This window comes from Ammodytes marinus, assembly GCF_949987685.1.
Source record: "Ammodytes marinus genome assembly, chromosome: 20".
NCBI lineage: Eukaryota > Metazoa > Chordata > Actinopteri > Uranoscopiformes > Ammodytidae > Ammodytes > Ammodytes marinus.
Window position 1 is genome coordinate 15,921,638 of NC_137224.1, and position 20,256 is coordinate 15,941,893.

Below are 20,256 nucleotides of genomic sequence, written 5' to 3' on the forward strand. Positions count from 1 at the left end.
AACAAGGTGAGTCACTCACTTTATTAATGTTTACAGTGAAAGGAGGTCAAAGAGTACAGGTTTTAACTTCATAATGAAGATAGTATGGTTCACTGATCGGCCTGCTCTGTGTGTGTGTGTGTGTGTGTGTGTGTGTGTGTGTGTGTGTGTGTGTTCTCGTCTCGACAGCTGGTTCTCGTCGTCACTCGATTGTTGCTGCGAGGTAAAGTAGAGTGAACGTTTTCATTTGCTCTCATGTTGCGGAGGGCAGATAGTAACATGTTGGGATGTTCTCAAAGGCATCATGCAACTCAAAGAACTGGACTGTGGAGCAGGTATATTACACATTGCAGCACCGCAGGCCAAGATCTGTTGCCCTCAGGACACGAGCAATGTATCGAAATGTCAAGAGCGTTTTGAAGTCTGTTAGTTTGTCTGTTTCCTGGATATGTTACAGATATGATCACTGCAGCTCTCATTTAAATGGAACGTCCATTGATAGTCTGTTGTCACATGTATGAGTTCCAGAACTACAGGCAGGAGTAAAGTGTGAAGTAAATCTCACCAACATCATGTGTGTTCTTTTTTAAAGGCCGATATAAATGTTTATGAGGTTACTTTAAAGCCTATATCATAGTTGGCATAAATGCATACTTTGGTGAAAATGTCCATATGAGTTTTTTCCCCTTATGATCTCTGACTGCAGGGTATGGTTAACTCATCTTTTTCTTTTTCCACTTTATGACAAGAAAAATTCCACAGATGACGATCTGAACTTCAAAAAAAAAGAAAGAAGAAAAGAAACCCTGTAATGTTGCTCAGTAAAGTGCACCCAGCAGGCTCATGTTTACAAAAACAATCTGTTATCATTTAATAGTAAAAAAGTATCAAAGAGAAAAGGAAGAAAAACAAGACTGAGAGTCTACAGCCGTACTATGCAGCTCTGGGAGGCTGTAAACTGAATACTCACATATGCATGCTAACACGCTTATAGTGCAAGGACAACGCTAACATGCTGATGTTCAGCAGGTGTATGTTCACAATGTTCAACATATTAGTGTAGCATGTTTGCACACTCACATTTGATAGTTATCACCAAAAAAACTGAGTGCAGCTTAGATTGATAGGAAAGTCATATGTTTTGAACGTATTTCGACCTGATGATGGAGCTTTATGATAAATTGAGGTACCACCAAAGTCATTACAATTCATCCCAAAGAGGACATGGATGAGTGTACCAAATGTCAAGACAATCCACCAAATAGTTGTCAAAATGCTGCACAAAAACCTATAGAAGTCAAACATATGGTGGTGCAATATAAAGTTAGAAGATCAACAAACACATTAATACTCATCATCTGGGAACCATCAACCTACGACTGGTTGGGATATGATGATGTTGATGTTGTTTGCCTTGTTTGATGATGCAAGCTAATAACGACATTTGGAGAAAACACAATCACACATTGCAGATTAGACTCTCTGATAGAAGCGCTAGGTGCGTGTCTCTGACCTTCTGAGGAGGTCTTCCAGCCCACTGCGGTTCTTCTCCATCTCTCCCAGACTCTCCTGTGTGGATCTGTTGTCGCCCTCCATCTTCCTCCTGCTCTTCTCCAGCTCGCAGCGCTGACGGCGCTCCTGCTCCAGCCGCTGCTCCAACTGAACACAAGGACCATAAAAAAAATACAATGTTCCAAATGTGATTCAGCTGTACAAGGTGTGAGGGAATTGTGGGTCTTTAGTTGTAAATGCAAACAGATACCGGCTGTCTGGATACAAATGAAAAAGACAACACTGTTGAACTTAAACCATGACTTTGTGGTGCAAGGAATTTCATTATGAGACGAGCATTAGCTTCATTCTGTGATGCAGGGGAGAATTTAACAAAATCTAACAGATATTTGCTAAATCCATTAAATGGCTGGACTTAAGAAATGTCTGAAAATAATCCAAAGTGAACTTGAAAAGGTAGCTTCTTTGATATAAATATATTTTGTGGCGAAATTTGTTTACTCAGATGTAGCATGTGTGCTTGTCTGTTTGAGAGGCTTCTTTGGCTGCTCTCAAGGTCTGCCACCTCATCTCTTATTGTTTTTACTCACTGCCATCTGTGACTGCATGTAAAAAGAAGCTTTAGAATTACAGTAGTTACTCTCTCCTGTTTGTGAGACTATTTAATTGATAAAGCAAACATTGTAGAACCATAAAGTAAATGTTCCTTACTTTTTTTACTGATCATGTGCATTTAAATGTGTAATAGTAAATAAGCTAATTATCTGAGTCAAAAGGAAACATTTATTACAAACAAGTTGAAATTAAGGAAAACAGCATTGATAATATCTCAAGATCTGCAACATAGTTGTCAACGTAAAATAGTTTGAAGCTACTTTCCAGAAGGAGTCCAAGGTTCAATCTCCTCTCATAATTTTAGGCACTGTATTGTATGTAAATGCTTCTCTGTATCTCCTAATATGTTCCTCAGCAACAGCTCTCTACAGAATATCTGTGTCTGAGCCACTGCATAAGCAGCAGGAACAAGAAAATATAATAGATCTCAAAATTACAGCTAATTTGCACAACAATTTCCTTCGGCACTTTACTTTTTAACTTTTGGATTACAAAAACTATGATCATTCAACAAATATAATCAATTCTCCGGTGGTAACATCTTGCCTAGTCATATCTCACAGCTGTTTTATATTATCACTGCAAATAAGAGCGTTCAATTTCAACAGCAAACAGCATATACTCTTTGAAGGGTTAAACGTAGCTGTACAATAACAATTGCACATGGTGGGGATTCAAACAGGGCTTTAACCTATTTCGTTATTACTTTCATTTAAACCAAACGGGGCGTTAACCTATTTGTCAAACAGAATTCTAATCTATTTCGTTATTACGAGGACTATCCTTCCACCATAAACAGACCAATTATTTTCAATTTAATTTCTTAAACCCGAGTTTTAGAACTATCACATATATTATTTTCTGATCTCGTCAAACAAAGACATGGTAAGGCATACATCAAATTTAGTGCACTTACTAGGTCGATGTTATCTTGAGATCCTGTTCGTGACGCCAATTTGTGAAGGAAGTTATTTTAAGGTTGGAGGTCAACTCAGGTGTAAGAATATTTCAGGAGACTTGGATGAATTATGAAGCAATATTTATTACAGACTTGGCCAAGGAGAACCGGACTGCAACTCTCGTGACTTGCACTTCAATTCTGCCAGACACATGCTTAGAGCTGGGTATTAACCTCGGGCTATCTCTAACACCTCTCCGCAGACATGGGGGACTCGAGTCACATGACTTGACTCGAGTCAGACTCGAGTCGCAAATTTGAGGACTTGAGACTTGCTTGACTAACACTGATAAAAGACTCGACTTGACTTTGACTTGGTCTTCATGACTTGAGACTTGACTTAGACTTGAGACGGATGACTCGAAATGACTTGAATTTTTAAAAGTTAGATTACGTTAGAAATTATGTTTTATTTTGAAACATGATCGGGTCATTTTACAGTGCAATGCACACAGCGCGCCGCACGGACAAACAGCGTCAGCAGGTCAACACAGGAGCAGCAGTCATGGAGGCGGCTAGACTTTTCTTTATATGTCCATGGGCTAGACCAAGAGTAATTCACGTAAGCCTCCCACACGCTTATCACAGTAAATATGTAGCGCCTTCTTCCCTTCCCTTTTCACTTTGTAACGGCCCCGGGAAGTCTTGTAAAAGAAAACGAAAATAACGAGCGTTTCCTGCAGCGCTGCTGCCTTGATAACGCACGCTTCCTTATCGAGCGCCCTACCTCCACGGACTGTAGGCTTTATATAAGCATCTCTGTGAGACAAAACAGCGGTTATTAATATGATGCAGTTCAACCTTCCACGTTCACCGGCTCCTTCCGACAGCTCACAGCCGCCGCACCCGCACCGACAGCACAGCAAACTGCCCGTTATGACAGTTCGCCCCCCAGTATGAAAAATTAATTAATCGGGATAAATCAAAATGTGATCCTGCCATAAAATAAAAGGTGATATGATATTTTTGCCATAGCGCAGATCCTTGCCCTGTTTTATTCTAAATGCATTATGGGGATTAAAGGTGCAGTGTGTAATATGACATCATCAAGAAAGTTCTAGAAAGTTCTAGAATGCAATGCTCCCTGGGTAACCCCACCCCTTTAGAATAATAACAGAAGCTACAGTGGCCTTCAAGGACAAGAACAATTCTAAATTTTAAACAATGCACCTGATGACATTCCAACTATGACACTTTCAAGATGGCGGCACTAGGCCTTGGTCCAAAATATGCAGAAATATGGACATATGAGACCCTTTCTAAGAGAAAAATAAATAATTCAAAACATTTTTTTCAGCTATTATGCACTAAATTAAATGTACTTATGGATATTATAATTACTTTCTACAAAATCTGCTAGGAAATAAAACCCAAAATTCTACACACTGCAGGTTTAAGTGTCTGTTTTGTGTAGCCTAAGTAGTAGGCTATCTGTTACTATTTGCCTTTCTTGTTTTCCATGTTAAAAGTAAGCTACTTGAAAATTGAAAGTAGCCTAAATGTGGTTGAAAGAAAAGGAAATGTGCGGTGTTGATCATATGTGATAGATAAGGGGTCGCTATTGGATGCAGACATTATGAGATTCGGACCTTTGCTGTAAGAAAATGTTGTCAACTGGACCCATTTCAATTTTAGTTGAAGACCCCTCGGTCAGACCAAGAATAATTCAATTGTAGTTCAAGGATGATGTTGTCGATGACGGTATGAAGAAGAGAACTGTGAAATGCAGGTCTTTTAAATGTAGAAACTGGGTTAGATAATATGATTTTTGTATGACTTGACTTGTGACTTGCTTGACCTGAGCAATGACTTGACTTGTGACTTGCTTGATTCTCACCACAGTGACTTGGACTTGCTTGAGACTTGAAGGTTATGACTTGAGACTTGCTTGTGACTTGCACATTAGTGACTTACCCCCATCTCTGCCTCTCCGGCTCGGGCACCAAGCGTACCAATGTTTTGGTTCAGAGCTGAACACAGTGAACCATAACATTCTGGAGTCTAAGGAGATGAGACTTTATCTATACAACTGACCTAGGTGTCTCCTAACAGGCTCCAAGGCTGACCTAGAGTCTGTGAGACAGACACACAAGATAGGCATATATGAACTATTAATCTTTACCATTAATATTACAACTAAAGACCCAAAATTCCCTCACACAAGGCATTACTGAAGAGAACTCAGCTGTGTTTTTAAAGACCAAAACTGGCACCATTTATTTTGTGCCAGTTATTAATATCTTTATATTGACCATTTTATTACCTTCAACCATTTTTATACATAAAATTACACGTATCCAATGCTTGCCCGCATTTGCCCAGGCTTGTTGGCAAAAAGCGTTACTATTAAGTAAAAAACTTAAGTTTCCACTCCTCATATTACTGTCAAATGGCTGGTTCACAACCTTAATATTAATACAGTATTTAATGTGTGTAGCACGTGTGCTTTTTCTCAGTATAGTCTTCTTTTTATGTGATATAAGGAAGTTTAATCAACTGCTTTTAGTGTAGGATACTCTAGTTGCAAAATTGAATACAGGAATTTACTAAATGTGTTTTCATACTACACGTATGTACAAAATGATATAAGGCGTCCGTCAAGTGCACATATAACTTTATTTCAGATATTTAAACAACCCTCTCTATTTTTCTTCTTCTTTACTTTTCTGAACTTGTTCGAAAACCCAAGTCCGACCCCCCCTTATAACTAACCTATCTTAGCACTACCTCCACCTGTGATATGCACCCTCCCCCCATATACCCCTGAATCTAATTGACATTTAGATTCAAACCAGCTGTAAGATTCAGGGCCAATCAGAGCAGACTTTTTGGAAGGTGGGGCTTAATGAGACAGGCTCTAAAACAGGGCATTTCAGACACAGGCTTGAAAAGGGAGACATAGTTGGGAACTACACCTTGAAAACCTTTTATATCAGAAACCCAAATTACAATGTTTAACCTGAAAATGAGCACATGTGACCTTCAAATAAAGTTATATTATATAAACTTAATTTGAATGAATTTACAAACACTCATAGTTCAGATCACAAACCTTTGAAGAGTTATCTTCTTCTTACAGTATAGAAACAGACTTATACTATACATTACGAACAATACAGTAAATATACAGAATATGAACTTACATCTTCAGCCTGCATCTGCAACTTAGTTTTCTCTTTGGTTAGCAGGTTGACCTTCTCCTCTTCGCTCTGCAGGTCCTCGATGGCCTGCTGTTGAAACAACATGTCTGAGCCTGGGCTGCACATTGCATCCCTCAATCACTAACTCCTCCATAGCATTTCCTCACATCCATCTGTCTGCCACATTTGGCTCTTGGAGAGATAGGGAGTTTGTTTGGTTGCACAGAAAATGTCATCTCCAGTCCGATCTGACGGACCAAAGAGTTCTCTTTCCGTCAACAAAAGGTTTCAGAATGATCAAACCAGTGTGTAGTGTGCCTAAAGCCAGTGAAACGGCTCCTGATTCATCTCCTGTTATTCCCCACAAACTTTCCTTTTTTTGCAAATCCGCAATCTAACAAGTTCAACAAAGAAGTAAGAAGATAATGAAGCCTGATGCTAAATTGCTCCAACAGATTATTACACAATCATGCTACACTGCTACTGTTATTAAAAGCATATGGGAAGAATTAGCGGGCAGGGCGTCTTATGGCTGCCATAGGGTATGAAGTTTTTTTTTTAGATTTCAAAGCATCTGCCTGACTTTTTAAAGTTAAAAACCGCTGGGTGTCTGATGGGGAGCACATTTATCATGAGTGCCACTTTTGGCAGGTCCACAGGCCCATATGGTTCTATTTTCCTCAAACTGATGTTTCACTCAGCGTCCAGCTGCAAGTGAGGTTTCCCCTCTAAACACAGATAAATGGGACAAGACTATAGATGACAATTATGAACAATCACAAATAAAGCCAAACAGCATGATATTCCATAAGTATTGGTATAGTTTACATAGTGTACAATTGGCATGGCATAATTCTAAATTACAGCTGACTTGTTGATACACTTTACCTAACTACATTAGTTTGTGGTGTACATCCAACTGGTAGATTATTTTGTGGTATACATTGCATTAGTAAATTACTTTTGATAATAGTGTTTTTCCCCATCGTGAACATTGACCACTAACATTATTTTAAGAGAAACTGACAATTTTAAACACAAGGGTCATTCTGTCAGCCATGGCTGGTACTACTTATCCTGGGACTGCAATAAATAGCGAAAAAAGAGATTGGGCAATTCACAATTTTAATGGATTTCATCTTATTGGGAGTTTCAGAAAAGTCCACAGGACACGTCTGCTTTCATACTGTATGTCCCCAGGCCCTGACTCAGTTGTGTAATGGTGTCTGTGGCTGTGGAGGAGCTTTGTCAGGTATGATAAAGTAGCCCCTTGTGTAGGGGTGGCCTGGTAGCCAGAGGATATGATTAACCCCCGCCGGCGGTGATGTCATTCATCAACTTAGCTCAGTTTGGGCTTGAAGAAAACAAATTGCTGGTCTGTGTTACAAATTGGAGTTGTGGAGTTTGAAAAGTGTGGTATTTACTGTACATGCATCAAGCAAAGGGAATCTATTGCATGCATTGTGGGAAATGTAGGATCCAGTTTTTTGTATCTTGATCCACTATATACACTGGAAATCAGTAGCCTACATTTTACGGCGAGACAAATATTGGAATACATATGCAAATTCGGCAATATCTAACTAATTATGCGTACATTTGCATCTTTTCAATAAACAAAAATCTAGATGTTAGAATAAAAATATTGATACGCAAAGTATTGGAAACAGGCGCGAACAAGGTTTAGTAAAATTAACACCTACATTTTGGACCTTTTTATTTATACTAGTATGAAAGAAGATGGAAGCCAAATCCACAAAATATGTTCAAAATTGAACACTGCTTGACAGATACCACACTGTGTTCGCCTGTTGTGTTTCGCCTTAATACTACAGTATATCACTGCATACTGCACAGCAATACCCTGAACCTTACCAACAGTCACACACTCACTGACCACACTTTGCTCTCACCTGGCTGAGCTCCACTAGATGTTCCTTCTCCTTCTGGAGCTTCTGCGCCACCTCGTCCTTCTGAAAAAGCTGTTCCGACAGCCTCCTCACCTCGCTGTCCGATGACTAGAAAGAAAGAGAACAAAAAAAGCCATGCCATCTGTATTAGATATCGCATTGTGTGAATCACCAAACCAATCACTGAATTATCATTCTAGGTAAATCTGCATATACAACATTTTGTTCCTATCCACCCCTGCTAAAAAAAATAAAAAATAAACGTCTTTCTGTGGCTATTAATGTTTCCTCTCGGGCGTACGGCCATGATGGCTTGTGATTACAGCGGTCTCAATGTGCAGGCTCTGAGTTTGTGGCCACACCGTAAAACAATTATCTCCTTTTTATGGCAGAAACAGATGTCATTATTTTGCCTCTCTCTTATGGACATCAAAGCTTTGTTTGCACGTGAAATCCTGGCTCCTCTTTGGAGACATGAGGACCTAATGAGACCAGGGTGATTGGAGCACTGGGCTGTGAATGTGAGCCAGCAGACTGGGGTTCGGGTGAAGAAATATGGTGGTGTCAATGTGCACTTCAAAAAGGGCTAAAAAAGATGTTTTACTACACATTTCAGAACGGACAGATGAGCGAAGTATGATCCAAAACTTTTGCTCCTTTGAATCAAACGCATCATGGTCCAGTCAAACTGACTGTTATGACAGCATACCACAAATATTATACAAAGCCCTGTGTCAACTCTGCTATCATACAGGTCTGGTCTTGTTGCATCCGCTGTGAGGAAGCCCTCTCACAGAGTATCTTTGCCACATGGGAGACCAATTAGCTGAGGAAACCCTCATATTGCCAGAGGATCATACATCCTGACATTGTGACACGGGTGAGATATATTAGTGTTAACGTGCACAGGCTAAATCAACAGTGCAGGGTGCTGTGCTCAAAAAACTCTTGTTCGATCTCTTCACATGCAATGTTTTGATCTACAGCACATTCTTGTGGCATTCCTGAACAAAGATAGCATCATAATCCTTTAATACGACTCAGTGGAACAGATAAAGGGCGTCTGGTGACTGGCTGAAATGGAGCTGTCGAAGCAGCCTCTGCTTGTCCACGTAGAAGAAAACAGGGAACTATAACATTTCTCATCCGTGTAGTAGGAAGGCAATATGTATTGGGAACATAACATTGAGACTTAAGTCTTTTTTTTATCCGAAAAACAATGTTGGCAGTTCCTTTGTTCATCCTTGAGTAGTGTTTTCAGGTATTCCTCTATATACGATCGGGATGCAACGACCCCAATTTTTTAAGTTACATTCCGATTCCGTTACCTGGATATGGATATCTGCTGAAGCTTATAAAGCTGGGTAACAGCTGAACTCAGATCATGATTTCATCTGGCCAGCTACAGACAGCAGCCAGCTAACTTAGCTGCTAAATAAACTTTATCATGCTACGCCTATGTAGCGACAGCGAGAGAAAAAATGTCTCGCCTGTACAGTTACAATCTCAAGACAGGACCCTTTGCAATTTCCAATTGCGGTCTCGACTTAACTTTATGACCTATAACATTCAGTGTTATCAGAGTAGCAACCATTGGTCATTCTCCCTCCATATTAAGGACATCCTTGGTAACACCCTAGAATAAGGGTACATTAATTAACGATAAGTTAATGCTTAGTAACTGCCTAATAAGAATTGACAAAGCAGTTACTAACCGTTAATAACTTCTTTGTTAATGCTTCATAAGAATTAACTAAGCATTAACTAACCATTATGCTTAGTTTATCCTTAACCAAGCAGGAGTTAAATCAGCAAATGCTCGAGCAAGCATTTACAAACCGCCAATAACTAAACATTAGCAGTTAGTCAATGCTTAATACATTTTAATAAATGTTGATAGCATTATCTATATGTATAGAGTATTCAGCTAATGAATGTAGCCTTATTGTAAAGTGTTACCCCACATCATTAGTCCCAGAAGGGATTCCTATGTGTTGTGCGACGCCATAGTGTTGTTGTACCTGCTTGTCCTGCTCAGCCCCAGTCAGGGCGTTCTCCAGGTCATCCAGGTCCCTCCGGAGGCTGCCACACTCGGCCTCCAGCTTGTCCCTGTGTCGGGCCAGCTGGGCAGAGCAGACCTCCTCCTCCTCTAGACGCTCTGAGAGGCCACACAGCTGCCTCTCCAGCTCACACCGGACCTTCTCCAACTGGACACAGTGCTGCTCGGACGCCTGCGCACTCTCCTGCTCCTAGAGGTAAACACAGAGACGGACAGAGTTGAAGGCACAGTTAAGGAGTCGGTTTATTTAGTTGTCAGTTGTCTAGGCCCGGCCCCATGAAAGTGGGGGATTTTGAATCCACAGAACCCATCACAGTTGACGTAGATTCTTCAAGTTAAGACATCAGGTTTTTTTTTTTTTGTCAGTGTGCAAACCAGGGTACAATTATAAAATATCTGTATTCAACAGGCAGACCAGATTCGACTGAGGCTCAACCTTTTAAAATGTTGTGTCTCCCATTTGTTTCTCATGGCCTTACAATATGCAAGCTTGCAGGTTTATTTCTTTTGGTTTTATTATCTAGAACTCATAACGTTTGAAAAGTAAAATAAGAGTTAAGACCAAATCAAAATAAATGTTTTGATAGTGTAATCAACAACAAACACAATTGGATTATTTTCCCTGTAAGCTTTTTAAAATAGTCAAACAGAAAGAAGAGGTCAATTGAAATTTGCTATCTGCAATAGCACAATAATAAGAGTGGGGTCAAATGAAGTAGAGGAAGGACAGAGATATTTAAGGGATAATAGGTTCAAATAAAAGGATTAGCTGAATGAAGCAAGGGTACAGACAGACATTCCATACAAAAAAGGGATCTTACCGGAGATTGTGCCCCGAGATTAAGCGTGTCCTCCCTCAAGTCAGAAGAAACCTTCCCTTTGTTAATAAGCAGTGGCCTTAAATAGTGCAGCTGAAAAGGCAAAAAGTGACGCACAGCGCTGACTTGATAAGCAAGTTCTACAAAACGCCAGATCACTAAGTCAACAGCCTTCCCATAAGAGGAGTGAAAAGACCTGATGTGAGAGCCTGCTCTGGTTACTGTTACTTTCTAAAGCACCAGTCATCATGGGCAAGGCATCTGGAAGGAGCTAATAGCATACCCAAATATCCGGGCATTTGTGAAGTGATCATGCAACCACATTTCCATCTGCATTTGTTTCCATAAAAGTACTCGGTTTGAGTTCTTTCACTGCTTTTCTGAGACCTCTTCACAACATTTTCATCCTTGTGCTTACTTCAGCGCTTTCACCGAGTGATAACTGGACAGGTGGCAGCAGGCACTGTGACAATAAGGCAAGCTCAATCACTGCTTCAACACACAAAGGATACGTTTACAAGTCACACACACTTAGGTGAACACAGGCAGAGTGCTGTACACACACTAGTGCTGCCATAGAGGCAGAACATCTTGCCTGTATTTCCAAAGTAACCCTTATTCAATGTAACAATAACAACTTTGACATAACTGTCTGTTGTTCCATTATGGGGATTCAACAGGGCACTTTATAGTACCTAAATATTACACTTTAGTATAGAAACCTGAATAAAATAAACAAAACAAAACATAGGTAGGAATGATCATTTAAAGAAACTACAATTCCTTATTTCTTTTAGAATTTGCCTATAAATGAGTTATACCGGTGTTTACTGTATGGCAAAATCCATGTTGTGGCGCTGCATCACAAAGGGGATGTCTATGACACTGGTGTAGGCCTACTGCCCAAATGTAACTAGCAGTATGCTAGAATTAACAAGCAAGTAGTGACTCCATTGCAGTATACTGTACATCATGGTCAAACAGCTAATTGATTTAGTGAATGCTAGGTTGAGGCAGGCCAATTAGCCCATTGGTCCTAAGTGTTTGTTTGGCCTTAACTAAAATGTAAAAAGAAGTTGAACCTCTGCAAAAATGCCCACTGTAAAGACGGCTAATTGAAGTTTACCTTTACAAGAACAACTAGATTTTTGTTTCCAGGAAATACACAGTAGCCTATGTAGACTCTACACAAACTGTAACCAGCAAGAGTTACCCACAGCTGCTAATTTGTGCTCCAGTGTGGCGCTATAGCTATCCCAATCCAGTTCTTCAGGTTCTGGTTCTGGTCCAGGATCTCCATGGTTTCTATTGGCTTCCTCAGAGTCATCAGAGAGGGAGTGGCAACGCCGACGGTGCCTCGCGGACATCATCTTGATACGTCCTCCAGTCTAAACACACTCTTTGTTTTGAAGACTTCACCTGGTTTGGCAATGTATCAACTTGCCTGCCTGCTCTGACAGTGTCTGCACTGCTGCAAAGTTAATTATTCACCTTTCTGCCTCTTCCTTTGCTTGGCACACAGCTGTTCTGCTTGTTCCAGGTGGGGTTCAGCAGGAGAAAAGCACTAATTCACTCACTGAGGGGTGCTGGAATATGTACTCTCCCAGCTAGATCCTCCCTCTTGCAACACATTTGCAGCTCTGCTCACCTTTCTTTGCCGTCCTCACATCTAATCCATCGGCCTTCTTGATCTCGATCCACCCTGAGACCCTTTTGATTTTTTTTTCTTTTCTCTCCCCTCAATCAACCATTCCTGTGTGCGATAATACCTTAATGAAATCCAAACATTCCTCCGTACAGACTTTCAGCCTGCCCAACTGCGTCTAACCCTATGCAGGTACAGTGGCCAATGCTCAGTCCACTCTTGGACTGTGTTTTACCACAACAACCTTCTCTTCTGTCTTCTTTCCTGGACTCCTCCCTCAGAAACAGGTGGCTCTAGTCCCCCTACATTCAGGGGATCCAAAGGTGTCCCACAGGGATGGCGATGAGTGTACGGTGTCAGGTCAGGAGGAAGCCTTTGTAACGCTGTAATGTTCTGATTCAAAGGAAACGCAGCCCTCAGCTGTCCCATCAGAGCCACGCCACAGAAAGTCAAGAAAACAATGGCAGTACTCCAGAGTCAAAAATGCCTTTTCTCCTTCTCAGTCTACGTTATAATTGACGTAAATGTCTTGTGCGCCCACATGCTCCCCTCACAATGCCACGCCATTCATCTTAGCCAGAACAAGGAGGCATATTGTGCTTTAGGTTCAAGCGTGGAGGTTGTTTTCTTGAATGAAGACAACGGGATCCACACAGACTAGACTAAGCATTTCCATATCTAGAGTTAACATCAAGCAGGGTCACGACATGGGAAGATGATTATAGTAGGATAATCCCATTGGAAAGTTGGCCATTGCAGTAGAGTATAGTTAAACAAAGTAGATGGAGCAATAAGAGGTGATCAAATATGCATAATAAACTTGCACTGTCAGTAGAATACACATTGGGGAGAACAACATAAACTACAATAAAGCAATGTGTAACTTGTTTGTGAAAGTTCATTATTATTATATTATTGAGATTAAATTATATTTTTCAAGATAGACCAATGGCCAAAAAGGACAGCAGTAGACAGTTACAGTTACAACATAACACATACTTATCAAGACAAATACATCTTACAAAGCAGCTGAAGTGCAAAAGAGAAAATACATTGAAATTATCGATTGAAAATATGCAATTTCCAACTCTGACTTCAAACTGTTTAAATTCATTGAGAGTCACTAAATCCTGTAATTTGAGCTCCTTCTCCAGGTTATTCCAAGAGAAGAGGTCGCAGAAAACTTAAAGGCCTTTTTACCCAGCTTTGTCCGAGCTTGAGGAACAGTCATAAGCACAATGTCCTGAGGTCCAAACCCATTTTTTAGGACATATAGAGTGACATACTGTATAACGGGGGGAGTTTACCTAAAATCACCTTGTAGATGATAAAATACCAGTGAACTTTGTAGTACAGCATGCAGCGATGATTAAAGGCCCTGCTGTTTGTAATGAACCTCAAGTCTCCCTGATCCACAGTATCCAAGACATGTAGCCAGTGAGCTGATGTATTCATGTACAACTGATCGTCACAATCAAGAACAGGAGTCTTGACTTTGGAAACTTAAAAACTGCAGTTCAAACTTTACTCAAGGTGTTTCAGGAGCTTTTGACCAAATCACATGCTATTGATCAGCAGACAGAGTTTGCTTAGATGTTGTAGAACTTTAGTTGTCCAACTAGCTGTTGTTCTGTTTGGGAATTCTGGGAACTCGGGGTCGAATTATTTCCATTTTCTAAAGATTTTCAACCACTTGACCGCACATGACCCAAGTATGACAAATGAGCCATCTCTGTCACCACAGAGAAAAATCTAGTAGGAGGACCTTGAGTTCAATAGAGTATTTTTTGTATTGCAAAATCATTGTTTAAAGAGTTGAAGCAGAATGTACCATGATGAGTGGAAAATGTATGCAGTATACATGAGTAACGGGTCTATGGGTCTAATGGGTCTACAGAGAGTCATACATTTATACGTTAGTGAGTATCTAGACTTATAAATGTGTACTTTGAAAACATTTCACATTTGTGATATATGGAAAGAGTGATTCTAGCTCCAAACTAAAGGTTGTGGAAAAGCAGCCATACATGTCCTTTTCTGAATTACATAAAGCTAGAATAACACTGACTCTGCCCCGACAAATCTGCCCAAAAGTGGACGCAGTTATATGAGCAAGGATAAGCACGCTGCCAATGCCACTGAGCCGTTGAAGACATCCAGTCACCAAACAAAACAGAAACAACACACAAGAAAACATAGGATTTCTGAGAATTTAGATGAGTTTTTTTTTTCTTGACAATGTGGTCTGGATTCTTGCAGCACAGAGAGATCTGTTCATGTAACTCCCACTTGATCTGGAAGAGCCAGAGACACTGAGCTGCCTCTTATGTCCAACACCAACACCCTCATATCTGACAAGAAGGCTGCCAGGGAATCAGATATGCAACGTAATCTAAAACACATCTTATTTTCCTCATACCCACTTTAAGGCATGGAACCAAGAACCACTAGAAAGGAAGGCTAATTTCCTGTTCACACTGCAGTTTTTAAATAATTTATTCATCTAGAGAGCAATTAATACTGAACTGATTACAGGGTTACAGGGTAATGCAAGGACAATATGGTTCCTGTAAATGAAAGCATTCCAAGAAAGCCCTGCAGTAACACAGATGATCTCTGGCTATGTTTTGCTGCACTGGCTAAATGAAACCCATATTCAGGGAGTTCATATCCTAAGTACCTCCATGAGGTAAAAAAGCCATGCACATTTAATAATCAACTGCCTTTGAACAGCCTGAAGGCAAGATGAGGGATAACACCAGAGGGAGGAGGAGGTTACCGGTTCAGCTGCCGGATGCTTTTGATTTCAGATACTGTAGTTACCATGGATTCTTTGGAGAACAAAATAAGACTAAGAGTCTTCGGCCATGAAAGCAGGTCTTAAAGAAACATGCTGCACAGCGACAATTGTATTATGTTTGTTTTATTTTTTCGAGGGTTAGCTTCCTTGATAGTACTGGACACAAAGTACAGATGAGACTGATGGGAATGTCACTAGTTTTAGACATGACTATAAACTGAATCCAGACCTTGAATCTTTACAGGGTTTTGTTCAACAAACATGTCGACTTCATGGAGGCTCCAGAGGAAAAATAAAGGGTCAACCATACTCATTAGTATTAATCTGCATGTTGTCAAACAAAATTGCATATCGATGAATCCAATTATTGATGCGATATTCCAGTCTGGATTAATGTGTTAGACTGACCAAACAACCAACAAAGCCATTGCTAACATGCCTGAAAACATACAAACAAGATACACAACATTGCAACATCTGAGCAAGACAGTTGAAGACTGGAAAAAAACACAACGGCTCATCCATGTCATTCTGACTTCCTCTAAATGATATCTTCCGCCCAGGCTTTCACTCAAAACTCAACGTGAAGTGTATCTCCCCCACACCAATTTGTTCATACATTCAATTGCTTCCTTTCCCTTGCCCTTGAAAATTAAGTGAGTCCTCCATTCCCTAGGGTGTCTTCCCCCTCCTCCCCTCTCCACTCTCATTCACTGCTCCCTGCCAGTCTTTCGTCCCACAGTTTGCCTTGGGCCCCAGAAATTTCAGAGCCAGTCCAGACTGAAAGTTTTTCCACATGCAGAACCAGGGCATCTGGATAGCTCTGCACACATTTATTTCCCATTAGCAGTAATTGAGGGGTAAACAGTGTACTTTTTCTCTGTTTATATCTATCTGTACCAAAGATGGTTGGAACAAAAGTAAAAGTCCTCTTCATTCTTGCAGTGGTAATCCTGAAATTTGTCAGTTAATTTAATTGTCCCTGTTTTGTTAATGGTATCTTTTTTAGCTGCAATTCAGTAGTTTATCATGAAGAGTGGGTGGTACTGTAACATCTAGTTCCTTTGTAAGTTTTCCTTTTGTGGAACTTTTGAGCCATGCTAGCGGACATAGCTATGGATGGTAATGTTACTCCAGTCAGTCACCCACTTTGGTCAACCCCAACCCCTATGTATAAACTAAGTGAAAAGGCTTTACTTAGAGGTTTTGATTGCATTATTCAACTGAATATTTGAATCCCCAATAACTACGATCCAGAGGGGGAATTTATTTTCCTTGACCAAGCAATTTATAGTTGAAGATGGTTTTAACACTAGAGCCTCAAATGGATACACTGTATTGTCTTGTTGGGTTGAAAATGAACTGTAATGTTAGCAGGCTCCCTAATGACATTCAACCTGCCGCCTTGCTTCTCTCTTTTGCTATAGAGGTGTCTGCCCTGAATTGGTCTTCTTCTGCCTCATCCGTTGATTCTCACCACTTTCTAATTTCACAACACTAGCTCTTCTTTGTGAACTTGAAATTATTGTTTTTACCACTCGCCGCATTTGCCTAGCCACTAACTGCGCTATAAGTGACCATTTGCCTGAGGTCCTGGCTCCTCTCATGACCACAGCAGAGCCTGATGCATATACTGTATATACTGTATATACTGTATATGAAACTGTATTTTTTCCTACGCTTTGGAGAATACAGTTTCATAGAAATCAAATCTTTTCACACATTCTAAAAAACAGAAACTTAAATGGATATCAGCCCTGTGTTGTTCCAACTAGTCACCAGGGCATTAAGGTTGATTAAGAAGCAGGAATTCCTCCGTAACCGTAATGAAAGATGTGTGAGGTGTCCCCTATAGCGCCAGAAAACTACAAAATAATGAGGAACCAACTTCCCCTTGAAAATTGGAAGGCTTCCTAGAGGCAGCAGAAGCAGCAGCACTAAGTTGCTCTGACAAGGGTTCACATTTCTCACTGCAGTCAAATCAGAAAGACTCCAAGGTATGAATTATGCCGGCAAATATGTCTCCTCCCCATATTAACTTCATTATTTATGGTTGGCTAATCTAAGCAGTGACAAAAAAAATAGCTGGAGCCAGAGCACACCTGGTGATTTTGATAAAACACTTTATTTTCTGTCTGTAAAACGGTAATGAACAAGAAGTTTGGTGTTAAAGTGTTAATATCTTGCCTCTACTGGAATAAGTCTTCATAAAATAAATAATGGAAGAATGTGGGTTTTTTGAGAAGAGACAGAGTTGCAGTGATCTAAAACCCATTTTAACCCACTTTTGAGACTGACTTTTTAGGGTAAAATCATAAATTATAGCGTTTCCCAACATTAGTCGTTTGGTTTATGATCATTGACTACAAGTCATTTTACAGAAATCACTTAATTTCCTAGCAGTCTGATTTTAACTGACTCTGCAGACGTTACCTGCAAAAGGTCAATGCATTAAAAGGCGCACACGTTCAAAGATTCAAAGAGTGATTCATGAATTTGTCATATCCAGATGGCTGTAAAATACAGAGTGAAGAGAGCCACGGTCCAAACTCCTAGAGGCGGTTTATGATGTGGTCCATCCAAGAGTCTGCTAAGGCACTCAGTACAAGTAATGACCAATTCCCATGGGCAACCCTGGAGCGCTTTCCACAAATACTGGCCACAGCGGTGGGGCTCAACACTCTCACACTAAATCCTATCCTATCTCTGGGAGAGATTCACTTTAAAATGGGGCTTCCACTCACTTTTGCAAAATGAGACAACCACTCTATGAAAAGGATCGCTATCATCAATGTAGAAGGTATCTAGAAGTTAATTAAGTCTCGGAATAAAGCATTCGCTCACACAGGTAGAGCAAGCAGTTATTCTGCTTTGACATTTTACGTCTTCCTTTCCCAGGGGAAGTCAGGTGCGCATGGCAAATCATTCTCCCCAAAAAAGATTTATGTGATTTCATTTAGCCAGTGCTCTCTGCACTAAAAAAACAACAAATCAATTTAAGATGGATGTACTTCAATTACCATATTCTTCAAATTATTTTTTTTATAGATTTTTCTTTATTTCTGACCTATCTGTGGTCCATTTGTTCCTGTGAAAATAACGATATTTAAGTACTGGTCACACATTTCAATATAGGGCCCTGCCCATTTCCTCAAACAGCTACTGTAGTATTTAGAAAATATATATGAATTGATACTTCTACCCTGCATTAATCAATGTAGAATGTGTAGATAGACTGTTCTGTATAAACTCATACAACAGACATGGGGCAACACAAGCTTTCATTTGGAAAGTTTACGGACCCCAAATTAAGTCCAATATTCATTCTCCCTTTAGATTTATTTTGATCTCCACCAACTCTTAAAAATGTTTGCCCTTAAAGGTGCTGTAAGCGGAATGGTTCTTTTAGCTAACTTCCTGTCAGTTACTGCAGTTGGCAGTCCCCTCGCTCGTCCCCACGTCACCACATTAATGCACTGCGGTCTTCAAGCAGCAAGTTAGCAGCGCATACACATTCACCCATCTGTTGCTCTGGCGTGCACCGGCAGTGAGACCATGGAGTGTATATAGTATATATGAGTGAGACAAGTGTTGGTTTGTAGCGTTCTCTCTTCTGATTGGATAAAAATTTCGGGATACTCCAATAAGTTTATTTGACGATTACATGCAAAGCAGCTGACTGAGAGATCGGCTTTATGAAACGCGCACATTATGTAAGTGATCACTGTATGAATAAAGAGCGATTCAACACTTATATTAACATAAATAAACTGCTTACTTCACCTTTAAGCTTCTAGATAGACACAGTTCAACTGCTGGCTGCTACCTTTGTCCGCCTGCCATTTGGTGTATTGCATGTTGGATTTATCAGAATGTATTCACGCAGAGAAAGAAAACTGCTTGCTTTGGCTGGAAAATGGTTGATGAGAGCAGAAAGACTAAACCAAAACAGTTTAGTTGCACACAGGAAAAAACAAAACAATAAGCTGCTTAAAGTGCCATTAAGCTCAGAAGAACTGAGTCGGGGGAAATAAACACATAGTCATACTGTTCATATAAAAATACTGCTTTGTGCAGCTTTAAGTAAAAAAAAAAAAAGTCAAAACACTTCGATTTTATTTTTTTTGTACCCAAAAATCAGACCCCCCTTTGATCTTTCCAGCAACCAAATTAAGTGTGCTGTATTTATTGACTGTATACTATAATAAACAATAATATAGGGTTTGTATGTCTCACTATACAACCTGTGGTTACACCTCCTCCCTACCAAAGGGGATGTGCCACTCATCCCCTGTGTAACAGTCTCCTCCTGTAAACCAATCAGTCATACAGTGTGCCTCAGGCAGGGAAACAGCATGGTGCCCTCGCAGCACTATGACAGTCGTTCAAGTAAAAAAAAAACATACTCTATACTTGCTCTCACAATAAGAGTATCAGCTGGAAAATGGTAAACACAGCAGTAAAAACCCACAGAGAGAACAAAACAACATTAAAACAAGCTCGAACACAGTGAATGACTGCCATGGTGGCTTCATCTCTCTCTCCCTCTTTCTCTCTCTCTCTCTCTTCTAGGGTATCATTATATACTTAATTTCATCCACCCCGGGGATGGGTATAATGACCACATACAAAATTCCTTATAGAGCAGAAATTCCGGCTGAATCACAAAAAAATCTAAGCTCTAAAGTATCAAGTTTTTTTTAAACAAAAAGGGAATAAGTGGGAAAAGAGAAGGATAAGCAAAGAGAAAGAGAGAGAGAGAGATGCGGGCGGCAGAGCAAGGCAGCAGACTTACAGCTCGGTATTTAGTGGCCACCTCA

The 20,256-nt window shown here is 40.2% G+C and overlaps 1 protein-coding gene across 1 annotated transcript in view; it reads right to left on the reverse strand.

Annotated features, from left to right (window-relative positions):
- LOC307266495 (uncharacterized protein MYH16) overlaps window positions 1–20,256 on the reverse strand; it is a 52,435-nt gene that overhangs the window by 24,998 nt on the left and 7,181 nt on the right. Inside the window, exons 2-5 of the mRNA XM_080048533.1 lie at window positions 10,136–10,363; window positions 8,118–8,222; window positions 6,208–6,294; window positions 1,493–1,638 (exon numbers count right to left, since the gene is read on the reverse strand). Of these exons, the coding sequence (XP_079904659.1) occupies window positions 1,493–1,638; window positions 6,208–6,294; window positions 8,118–8,222; window positions 10,136–10,363 (566 nt within the window). The remainder of the gene's footprint in view (window positions 1–1,492; window positions 1,639–6,207; window positions 6,295–8,117; window positions 8,223–10,135; window positions 10,364–20,256) is intronic.